Source organism: Myxocyprinus asiaticus, chromosome 48 (assembly GCF_019703515.2).
Source record: "Myxocyprinus asiaticus isolate MX2 ecotype Aquarium Trade chromosome 48, UBuf_Myxa_2, whole genome shotgun sequence".
NCBI lineage: Eukaryota > Metazoa > Chordata > Actinopteri > Cypriniformes > Catostomidae > Myxocyprinus > Myxocyprinus asiaticus.
The window spans coordinates 12,947,316-12,959,896 of NC_059391.1; the positions used below are offsets into that span (position 1 = coordinate 12,947,316).

At 38.7% G+C, this 12,581-nt stretch overlaps 1 protein-coding gene across 6 annotated transcripts in view; it reads left to right on the plus strand.

Moving 5' to 3' along the window:
- LOC127437737 (protection of telomeres protein 1-like) overlaps positions 1 to 12,581 on the plus strand; it is a 60,525-nt gene that overhangs the window by 14,932 nt on the left and 33,012 nt on the right. Inside the window, exons 1-5 of one of the 6 annotated variants that reach the window (XM_051692860.1) lie at positions 4,451 to 4,629; positions 4,774 to 4,869; positions 10,221 to 10,310; positions 10,447 to 10,497; positions 11,851 to 11,956. In XM_051692860.1, coding sequence (XP_051548820.1) covers positions 4,612 to 4,629; positions 4,774 to 4,869; positions 10,221 to 10,310; positions 10,447 to 10,497; positions 11,851 to 11,956 — 361 coding nt within the window. In that variant the 5' untranslated portion in view covers positions 4,451 to 4,611. Of the gene's footprint in view, positions 1 to 4,450; positions 4,630 to 4,773; positions 4,870 to 10,220; positions 10,311 to 10,446; positions 10,498 to 11,850; positions 11,957 to 12,581 lie in introns of those variants that run through there. The other 5 variants (XM_051692858.1, XM_051692863.1, XM_051692861.1 and 2 more) reach the window with 5 other exon arrangements.

A 12,581-nucleotide genomic window follows, 5' to 3' on the forward strand; every position in this document is an offset into this window, starting at 1 on the left:
TTGCAAGATGAAGAACACCATCCCAACTGTGAAGCATGGGGGTGGCAGCATCATGTTATGGGGTGCTTTGCTGCAGGATGGACTGGTGCACTTCACAAAATAGATGGGATCATGAGGAAGGAAAATTATGTGGATATATTGAAGCAACATCTCAAGACATCAGCCATGAAGTTAAAGCTCGGTCGCAGATGGGTCTTCCAAATGGACAATGACCCCAAGCATACCTCCAAAGTTGTGGCAAAATGGCTTAAGGACAACAAAGTCAAGGTATCGGAGTGGCCATCACAAAGCCCTGACCTCAAACCGAGGTTTGTGGGCAGAACTGAAAAAGCATGTGCGAGCAAGGAGGCCTACAAACCTGACTCAGTTACACCAGTTCTGTCTGGAGGAATGGGCCAAAATTCCAGCAAATTATTGTGAGAAGCTTGTGGAAGGCTACCCAAAACGTTTGACCCAAGTTAAATAATTTAAAGGCAATGCTACCAAATACTAGCAAAGTGTATGTAAACGTCTGACCCACTGGGAATGTGATGAAAGAAATAAAAGCTGAAATAAATCATTCTCTCTGCTATTATTCTGACATTTCACATTCTTAAAATAAAGAAGTGATCCTAACTGACCTAAGACAGGGAATGTTTTCTACGATTAAATGTCAGGAATTGTGAAAAACTGAGTTTAAATGTATTTGGCTAAGGTGTATGTACATTTCTGACTTCAACTGTACATTTAGGTTACACACTTTTGAAGCACTCTGGTTACATTGAAGCACATCACTGAGCTCGGGATGCACATTAGCGGGGTCATGCCCTAGATTGGAGCTTCTCTATATACCACCTATTTATTTTTTGTTTATTTATCAGGTTTCCTATTTTAGGGCTGCCATTAGCATCCACATATTCCTCATACGTCCAATAACACGTTTAATTGTAATATGATATTAGGGCTGCAACTAACGATTTTTTTGATAATCGACTAATCTAACGATTATTAGAAAGTTTATTCGACTATTCAGGCGATTATTGCAACGATTAATCATTAGCCCTTAACCGACTATTCAGCTTGTGCCTCGACTTAAACTGTTGTGTTAACTGTGCTTGCTAACAATAAAGTGGACAAAATCATCTTTTAAAAATACCTCTAAATGACACTATGACTTAAAGGAAAAAATACTTTGTATTAAGTTTAATTCAGTAAAAAATTCACTGCAAAAACTCCTATTGTTTTTATCTTGTTTTCCATTTAAAATGGTCTAAAAATACATTTACTTGGGAAGCAACATATAAGATATTTAGACTTGCTTTAAGAGACAAATATAAGTGTATTTTGTATAAGTGTATTTTTTCACTTGGTTATACTTCTGTGAGTGCAGTAAAGACAAAATATACTTATATTCAAGATCTATTTTCTAAAAGCAAATCTAAATATCTTATATACTGCTTCTCAGGTAGTCTCTTGATGTTCAGGCCTTGATGAGGTTCTTTGTGAGCCCAAATCCATTAGACGAAACTCCACTGAGTGGAACGATTGCATTCTTCATGACAAGCTGGAAAAAGCAGGATGAGATTTTGTACACGCTCATGTTCATATGGAGCCACTTGAGATCTTTTTCATGTCAGCTTATCATACGGTTTTGCTTGCATTGATTTGAAGGCGAGCTACACCGGCAGTCGCTTTCAGAATTAATTAGTATGATTTGTGATTCGCATCGTTTTCTTCCATTGCCTTTCTTTACACAAGATTGTGTGTTTAGGTATGGGGGGAGCTTAAATGCATGGACACACACACGTGTACACACCATTCTTCACTCTCAATTAGTCAACCGTATGAAACATCTATTTTTGTGGATCAATGCCACATGGGCTTAATCGTTTGTGAGAGGTTGGGCAATGTGACTTTGCCTCAAGCGTTGCTTTAGTCTCTGTATCGCTGCATTTTAATATGACACATTTCTTTGCATCAGAGCTTGCTTTTTTCTTTTGCTTGGCAACATTTGCGTTTATTTGTTGTTATTGTTACAGCCATTTGCAAAGGGACATGCCTGTCCATACAGACAACAGTTCATCTGACCTAGCCAAGGTCCCATCTCACCGTCAGCGCGTCTCTATAACAAGCCTTACCATCACCTCTGACCCCTCACACAGATGTTTAAAGGTTTGATGACACTCTGTCATTGGGTTCTTATCTTAAAACATCAAATCATTCTCTCCATTTAGGTCCTGCCTATTGAAGGCTTCTATAACAGACATCAAACATCCTTTGAACTATTTACGCTGAATTAAATCTGAATATTACTATTACTGATTAGAATTCAATTTCCCGCATATAAAGGTCTGAAGTCTTTTATCAGTGCTTTCAAAAAAATAAATAAAAATGACACAAGCATTAAAGGGAAAGTTCATCCAAAAATGAAAATTCTGTGATTGTTTACTCACCCTCATGTTGCTCCAAACTCATTTGATTTTTTTTTGTTTCTTTTTTCTTTTTTCTTTTTTTTTGTTGATTTTTTTTTTTTTTCTCCCTTTTTCTCCCAATTTTTGGAATGTCCAATTCCCAATGTGCTTTTAAGTCCTCGTGGTCACGTAGTGATTCACCTCAGTCCAGGTGGCGGAGGACGAATCCAAGTTGCCTCCTGCCGAAGAGACCATCAACCCGCACATCTTATTACGTGGCTTGTTGAGCGCATTGCCACGGAGACGGAGGCTTCACGCCATCCACCGTGGCAACCACGCTCAACTCGCCACACGCCCCACCGAGAACGAACCACATTATTGCGACCACGAGGAGGTTACCCCATGTGACTCTACCCTCCCTAGCAACCGGGCCAATTTGGTTAGGAGACCTGGCTGGAGTCACACAGCACGCCCTGGGATTCAAACTAGCGAACTCCAGGGGTGGTAGCCAGCGTATTTTACCACTGAGCCGATTTTGTTTTAGTAGAAGAACCAAATATCAAAACAATATCATACAATGAAAGTGAATGGGGACGGACACTGTCAAGTTTAAAAAATGACAAAAAAGCAGCATAAAAGTAGAATATATTACTCGTGCACTATATTTCAAGTATTCTTAAGTCATTCTATAATTTTGTTGATTCATTTGCATTCATGTAATTTTTTTTAAATGCGTCTTGGCAGATTTCCAAGGCAGTTAGCGAATGGATTTAGAAGTCTTGTAATATAGCACACAAGTCAATTGGACCGTTCTCATGGCACTTTCTTTGGTATTTTTTTTTTTTAAACTCAATGGCATCCACCTTCAGTCACTTTCCTTATGTTGAAAAGAGCCACATTAACAAAACATTTACTTTTGTGTTCCATGGAAGAAACGAAGTGATACACGTTTGGAATGACAGAATTTTCTCTTTACCTCTTTAATATTAATGGAAGCTAGACAACATTTGTAAGATGTTCTTTAACCATGACTGGAACTATAAAGCTCATTAACTCTCACAGGTCATCTATCAAATTCCAGTTGGTGCGGAACAGCCCGTCTGTAAGACTACATTGAAACTTTTGTCAACAGAATTGTGTCACTATTCTTGTATGTACAGTATATGACTTTAGGTGCTTAAAAGCATTAGTTCACCTAAAAATTATGTTCTAAATGTCATTCCAAACCCAAAATATTTTCTTCCGTGGTATACAAACATTTTGCCTAAAGGGCTGTTCACACCTAACATGTTTTTGTGTCTCTCCACTGTGTTTTTCGATTGTTAATTTCGTATTTAAACGTGCTCGCCAGACTTTTTTTTTCAGCGTCTCGCACAGGAGTACCACGATTTTCAGATGCTGTGTCAAGTTAAAAAGAACTTCAGCTGTAAAAACACATCCCAGGACAAATACATTCTGTTCTACGTGCTGCATCTAGCTTTTTTTTTAGCACAAGGACACGTTCCGTGTGAACGGCCCCTAAAACTCCCTGTTGTGTTCCTTGGAAGAAAGAAAGACACATATAGGTCTGGAACAACAAGAGGATGAGTAAATGATGATAGAATGGTAATTTTTTTCGAGAATTATTCCTTTTAAAGTGCTTATTTTTCTATGGATAGGCTTGATTGGTTCACAAGGTCCTGTGATATCCTGCATGCAGAAAGGTGGCATAGAAATGCTTAAGATAAGATCAGAGGTGAGTTTGCCCATTTGAATTTAAATGCAAAGACAAAGATCTTGAACAAACTGGCGCAGATCAAGCTGATCTGTTTTGTCAGCAATGACACTATCTGTCTGGCGTTCATGCCTTGCATCCTTTTTAAAGCAGCTCTGGTGCTTTGGGTTTTAAAAGATTTGTAGATTTTGTTGTCCAGGCAGCATTGCTAGTTCCATAGAACTTTAAACTTATAAATAGAGGTGGGAATCAGCAAGAACCTTCCGATGCAATATTTTCGAGATCGATATCTGGGTTGTGATATGGTAATAGTGCAATTCTTTATATTTAGTGTATTGTGATTCAAAACTTTGATACATTGCGATCTCTTTGCGAAAAATTTGTAGGCTGTGTCGTTCAGGCTACATGACTTTGGTCCATTAAACTTTTAATAAATACACTACTTTTTTTGTGCCTTAATATATATAGAGAAGAGAAGCACAATTTGGGGGGCAATATGACTGCCTGATGTGGCGCCATCAAAGCGTAAGAAAACTTACTCAAGTCTATGATTCTTATCTCTTAGTCCTGCAGCTTTTGAGTGTGTCTTCAAATGAAAGCTGTACTTTGCCACTCTTTCACTCTCTCCTGGCTGTTTTCTCTCTCTCTCTCTCTCTCTCTCTCTCAAAGGAGGACCCCACTCAGAGCACCACTGAACATACATCAATCAATGGTATTCTCTTTGGCACATTGGCCAAGGACTTCTACCAGCCTGTCAGGCAAGGGGTAAGCTTCTGTAATGCATAAAATATTTATATGAATATTTGGGAAAAATTCATGAATGTTTTTTTTAAACTTGAAATGTAAAGGTTTGGGTGGTGTGGCTTAGTGGTTAAAGGGCTGCAGTAACGTAGCCAGAGAAATAGTGTTCTGACTAGATGTGACGAGTGTTAGTCATTAGGGGGCAGTAAGCACAGCTCCAGGTGTACAGGCAACATGCAGCTTTACAGGCAGCAAATTACTATTTAATTGTTTTTTATTTGGGGGCCTTTCTTGGCAAGTATTTATATGCGAATAATTGTGATTAATTCGATTGAGTAATCGGCATATTATGTAATTAATTTGATTAAAATTATTTGGCTAATTGACAGCAACAATAAAAATGTTTTAGTAAAATTATGGGTACATTTATTGAAGGTAAATGTTGCTGTTTATTACTGTGTGTTGTATTGGTGCATATACAAGGAAGGAAAAAGCTAGCACACAATCTTTCAGAATATTTAAAAAGAGGCCAAAAAAGTGCAAAAAGTCCCCTAGTGCTCAGTGCAAGAACAAAACTTTTTTAATTTACATCATTATCAATATCCGGCTCTTTCACTGAGTATTTTGGCACTTTTTTGGCCTCTTAATAAATATCCTAGAATATTGTTTCTGTACAAATTGTGTGCAAGCTTTTTCTTTGCGTCTATTAGATTTTTTTTTTTGAGCCTATGCATGCACCGAAGCAAAATGGAAATAAAAGCTTTTCAGTGTTTGCTGTGGATGTTTCAGCTGTTTTCTGCCTACTTCTGTTGGTGCGTATAAGTACAAATGAAAACATATACTTTTTCTTGGTATGCATTCAGTGAAAACACACACACACACACACACACACACACACACATATATATATATATATATAGACTCGTCTGTTCTTTTCTTTTAAAAAAAGCCAAAATTGACGTTACAGTGAGGCACTTACAATGGAAGTGAATGGGGCCAATTTTTTGAGGGTTAAAGGCAGAAATGTGAAGCTTATAACTTTATAAAAGTACTTGCATAAATATTTCTGTTAAAACTAGTTTATTATTTGAGTTGCAAAGTTGTTTAAATCATCATTCTTACAGTGGTTTTAGGGTTTGTTGACATAGTCATGGCAACAAAGTTGTAATATTGGCTATAACTTTACACAGTAAAGGCTAGTAAGTGATTTTATCACACAAATCATTTTAACATTCATATTGTTTGTCCTGTGGCTATACTTTTGAATTTTTTTTAATGTTTACCAATTGGGCCCCATTCACTTCTATTGCCTTCACTGTAACCCAGATTTTTGCTTTTTTTTAAAGAAAAGGAGGAACGTGTTGACATGAATTTTTGTGGTAATCAACATTATAGCACAAATGCTGTCGATTGACCTTAATTGTATTGAACCCAGAACATTCCTTTTAAGGAAGCCCTTTATGATTAAACTGGTTTGGAGTTCACCTGACCCAGTTCGGATGCGTTTCTTAGGGGGTTTTACATCAGAATCAGCTTTATTGCCAAGTATGCTTGCACCTACAAGGAATTTGTCTTGGTGACAGGAGCTTCCAGTGTAAAACAATACAAAAACAATACAAAACAGCAGCAAGACAGATAATAATAAAAAATACAACTAATTATACACATACGTACAGACACACACATACATACATACATACATGCACACATACACATGGGTAGTGCAAATCTAATACAATCTGTTGTTATCTGTTATGTACAGTGCAAATGTTTTTTTGTTGTTGTTTTTTCCCAGAGGAACGAAATGGCAGAAGAGGTTGGATGTGTTGGATAAATATAAGAAAGACTAAACTGTGTATTGCACATAGTTATTGCTCAATGGGGCAATTTAACTGTTCATGAGATGTATAGCCTGAGGGAAAAAACTGTTCCTGTGCCTGACGGTTCTGGTGCTCAGAGCTCTGAAGCGTCGGCCAGAAGGCAACAGTTCAAGAAGGTAGTGGGCAGGGTGAGTGGGGTCCAGAGTGATTTTTCCAGCCTTTTTCCTCACTCTGGAAGTGTATAGTTCTTGTTAGTTTAGTTTAATGCACCGCAGCTGTTGCAGCGGTGCATTAAAACACGTGTTTGGCATGATATACACACAAGAATAAACGAGGAAAGCTCCCGTGGCGAGTAGAAAGGATTACGGTTAATAAAGAGCACTTCCAAATTAGGACAGCACATCCTCTTTAACGTTGTTACATCTGTAAACCAACTTTCATTGATGTAAAAGCATGTTCCACCGCCTCTCATTTTCCCCGTTAACTCCGTGATGCGATCTGCTCTGAACAGCTGGAAGCCCGGCAGATGTAATGCGCTGTCCGGAATGGCTTCGCTCAGCCAGGTTTCTGTGAAGCACAAGGCAGCAGAGGTTGAAAAGGCCTTGTTTGTGCGAGTGAGGAGATGTAGTTCGTCCGTTTTATTAGGAAGAGAGCGGAGATTCGCTAAGTGAATACTCGGCAGCGCTGTTCGAAATCCATGCAGACGGAGTTTGACCAGCGCACCGGCTCGTCTCCCTCGCCTGCGTCTCTTGTGCAGCAGAGCTGCGCCTCCAACTGAAATGTCTAGCAAAACATCTGAATATTCGAAAATCGGGAAAAGATTGTCTGGTTACATGCTGTTGAATGTTCAGCAGTTCATCTCTGTTAAAACTTACTGGAAAAAGATTACTAAACACAGGACAAACAAACAAAAACAACAAAAGAACTGAGGAGCTCCACACCAAGGCAGCCATCTGCGGCGCCATCATGATGATCATCATGACATGATGACATACGATGCATTTCTGAAAAAGCTTAAAAAAACAAACAAATTTATATAAAAAAACAAAAGCAGGAGTCTCGAGATTCCTCGAGATTCTTTTTTTCCAAGTTGGACTGTTTTTAGAATTTATGAGCCATCTCTTTCCTGTGTGCAAAATATCTCTTCCTTAGTTCACTAACTTTGAAATGGGTCTCCTGAAGTAGCCTCATTTATGTGAAGATGGTGCAAGAAGGTGAAAAGCATTGCGGTTTGGGGCCTGGGTAGCTCAGCGAGTAGAGACGCCGACTACCACCTCTGGAGTCGTGAGTTTGAATCCAGGACATGCTGAGTGACTCCAGCCAGATCTCCTAAGCAATCAAATTGGCCCGGTTGCTAGGGAGGGTAGAGTCACATGGGGTAACCTCCTCGTGGTCGCTATAATGTGGTTCGCTCTTGGTGGGGCTCGTGGTGAGTTGAGCGTGGATATCGTGGAGAATAGCATGGGCCTCCACACGCGCTATGTTTCTGTGGTAACGCGCTCAACAAGCCACATGATAAGATGCGAGGATTGACGGTCTCAGACGTGGAGGCAACTGAGATTCGTCCTCTGCCACCCGGATTGAGGCGAGTCACTACGCCACCATGAGGACTTAGAGCACATTGGTAATTGGTCATTCCAAATTGGGGAGAAGAAAAAATGAAAAGCACTGCAGTTGCACAGCCAGTATTTTACTGCCTTTCTCCTCCAGAAACACATTGGTCGCAGCTCAGAATGGCTCCCACAGACAGGCAAGATGTGCCTTCAGTCAAAACTCTGCCGTTTACTCTCTCAAATAGTGCCCAGAAAGACTCTTTCTCCCCAAGGATCCTCCTTTCTGTCACCCGGCAAGATTATCTGTTGCTTACAGGATGAAAACATCCCCCGTCACCACTCAAATTTCCGATAATGCACTAGACTTTGGCTCTGAATCTTCCTGTTCTCAGAGTTGAAGGTCAAACTTGGTGATATGCAATGGTCATAGTCATTATGAACGTTTCATTGTGCAACACAACAAAAAAGTTCTTTGTGAAGTGCAGCAAAACAACTTTTGTGACAAACAACCTCCACTATTCATGCTTGTTGTTGCCAGTAGCATTTTTGAAAGACAGATTATAAAACTGCCATTTGGTTTGGGCCGCAGCGATTGTTAACAGTGGCAGAAGATAAAGCTTTGTATTGGTGAGCTATCCTAACACTTGGCAGCTTCTGTATAATTTTAGTGTGAAACAATATCAGTTAAATCTCTGAATATCTGCAAGCTAGGATTAAACTCTTAGTCACTCTGCAAGTCCTCCGGTTTTATGCAGATGCAAACTTTTGAAAATAATTGCACATTTTTAGGTGTTTTTAAATATTAAAGGATGTGGTGCTGTTTGAATGATTATTCTTGAGGTCAATAATTATTGATGCTTACTAAGGCAGTAGAGTCGGTCTCCATGCACTCACAAAATTAGCATATTTCTGAATATTTTGCAATATACTACAACAGTGATTCTGTCCTTATAATCAACTACTTAGAATCGATAGTGTTATATTTTTCCATCATTTTTAATTTGATTACGTCATCTGCAGTGCTTCACGGGATTATAGTTCATTCCCTTATAAAACACATTAAATCCACAATTTTGTACCTTGGTTTTTTTTGTCCGAACTTCAAATACTTTTTTTTGCTTCAAATCAAAGTTTGTAATGTTGTGATTCATCTCAGAGCTGGCTGGTTTGTTTCATAGCCTCAGAACTCTTTTGTGAAGTACTTTATGAAATCCTTGTGGGAAAAATGAATTTAAATAATTCCGAGGGGGCCTGGGTAGCTCAGCAAGTAAAGACGCTGACTACCACACCTGGAGTCATGAGTTTGAATCCAGGGCGTGCTGAGTGACTCCAGCCAGGTCTCCTAAACAACCAAATTGGCCAGTTTGCTAGGGAGGGTAGAGTCACCTGGGGTAACCTCCTCATGGTTGCTATAATGTGGATCTTGCTCTTGGTGGGGCGCGTGGTGAGTTGTGCATGGATGCCGCGGAGAACTGCGTGAAGTCTCCACGTGCGCTACGTCTCCTCGGTAACGCACTCAACAAGCTACGTGATAAGATGTGCGGATTGACGGTCTCGGACGCAGAGGCAACTGAGATTCGTCCTCCGCCACCCGGATTGAGGCGAGTCACTACGCCACCATGAGGACTTAGAGCGCATTGGGAATTGGGCATTCTAAATTGGGTAGAAAAGGGGAGAAAAAAACAACTTCCGGATCCAATATGGCTTCAAAAGTTGGTGGGTACTGTTGCACTCGATTGCAAAATAATGTTTAACGAACACACTTCCCGTCTGCCGGTGGTCAATCAAATCAATAGCCTCACCCCTTACTCACGTCATTGGTTGAGCCAATGTCTCTCTGTCGGGATGCTGAAACAGAGCAGTACTTTAATAGAGACACTGTTTATACATTTTAGGGGAATCAAGCTACAAATGTCTTGCTTATATTTGTCTCTGCTTATCAACTTAAGGATCAAATAATTACTCATCACCTTTAATGTTTTCTCTTTTGGATGTTGTCCAGTTGGCAGGCTTCACAATCAGAAAGTCTCCGTCTTTTCTAAGGGACAAGCTGCAGCCCTGTCACCTGGAGATGGATGGCAAAGATGTCTTTGTAAGTGTTGGCTGCATGCATTTCAAAATCCTCACCATCCTTGTCTTGAGCTTAACTGGAAACAATATTTTGGATTCTATTTCTGTTTAGTTTTTTTTTTTTTCTTCATTTGATCTCATCGGGATGTGTTTGATAGGTATGTCCCTCAGCCACCTCCTCTCACAGGCCCACTGTCATCAGTTCTGAGGTGCAGTATGTGTTTTCTTTCATGTAGATATCAGAGACAAATCCCTTCCACTTTGTCCCAATACCATATCTGCCGTTTATCCTTCAGAGATCAAGCAGATTCTTTGTCTTAATTGGCTTCTTTCTGCTGATTTGTCTCTTTCTGTTTGTGTGATTGGTTGTGCCTTTGCTTGAGCGTGGCGTCCTTTTTTAATTTGTCACCCTCTTTTATATTTGCTTGAGCCAGATCAAGTGCTTTAAGACTAAATGTCCCCAGACACATTCAGTCCAGTTTACATGAAGTCAGGAAAAGTAGCCCAGTTATTTTGGGTCATGTTTTGCCCCAAAATCAAAAGAAACAAATAAGAATAAGAATAAAAAAAAATTATAAGGAAAATAAAGCCGCCTTTTCCTTAGAATAAGATTTTGTGCATTATTACAGCACAAATGCATGTAATGCAAAAAAGTCTCTCTTTGTTATTACTGTTTTGTGAAATATTTCTTGTTCTCGGTACTGCAATACAGAATTGTAAATCATCCTAAATGGACACAATGTTTTATTGTTTGTTGGTTTCTGTAATCAGAAAACATTAAATTCACTACAACAAATATTACCAAGCCTATTTTTAAAACCTAATAAAATGTTGTGCATTATAACAATTATGCATGTTTTCCATCCAAATTCTCACTGTATTGTAAAGAAGGCTCATTCTCATTACTGTAATTTGAAAATGTCATTATCATTACTGTAATACAGTAATGAAAATCATCCTGGTGGGGCACAATGTTTTTTTTTTTAATGTTATGTTCTATTTTTATGATTTTAAGAAAAATTTAAATCAGAATAAATTCAGTTAAACAAATATTACCATGATGTATACTTATAATTGTACTGTATAAATGTAATTTACAATTTAAATAATGCATCTTTTTTCTTTACAGTAATGAGAATATGACTAGTATTTTTTTGATATTGTAACATTAGGCTGTTCACAATTGGGGGAGGGGGTTAAATGTGCTTGATTGTCATAAATTATTTCAATGTAATGGGAAAACCTGGAAATATACACAATAAAAAAATAAAAAAATAAAAATTCCAGGACTGGAATTCCAGTCATGGAAATTATTATAGAAACCTTTATAGATGGTGTATATATATTTGTAGTTAAGTTCAGCTCTAAAATTTTTAATTGGATATAAATTGTTCTTTGTAAGTGCAATCTATATAAAATATTTTTCACACATCCTTATCTAGTAATCACAAAAAATGGAAAAGTCATGAAAAGGTTATTGAAAACTTAATAGATTCATAGGTCACCTGCCTGCATGGATTCCTTGACATTAATGGCAACATTCCTGCTCTATGCCTTTGTAGGGAAAGTACACATATTCTCCCCTAAACCAGCTGAATCCCAAAACAGTGGTGAACGTCTATGGTGTGGTGAACTTCTTCAAACAGCCATTCCCTTCCAAAGGCTCAGGTCAGTGATTCTTGCTCATCCCAGTGAGACTGTAATAGGCTTTCCTATTGTTATCTGAGCTCTCTGGAGACTGGGGCCAGAGGAAAGATGACTTTCTAAATGACTTTCAGGGCCACTTTTGAAATAACCATCAAATCGGAGAGAAACGATGATGGATCTCAGAATTGTTTAACTTTTTTCTCAGTAAAAAAAGAGACTTCCTAGAAGTCCTAGAGGCTTCCTAGAAGTTGCTTTTGTATAAAAGCGTCTGCCAAATGCATACATTTAAATGTAAAAATGGGTTCACTTGCATTAATTGATTTGTGACGACCAATAAATAGCTCCTGAGACCATGAATCCAGGAGACTAATTTCGTGCGATAAACCATGTTGCTACTGTTCTGGATCGCCACTTGATTTCCATTGTGAAATCTGGGTCCTGATGCAAAACCAACTGAAATGTTTTTTTTTTCTAATGTTCAACTGGTCAGCTCTCCTCTAATATTAGTTTTCACTGTTGATCATGAAAAATAAGGTTTGTTCTTTGCGACGGGGTCATTTATATCAAGTCACAGTATGCATCTTAGGAAAAGCGAACAAAAACCAATTAATGCCCAACCACTCTCTCACGGTGCATGACTGTGATA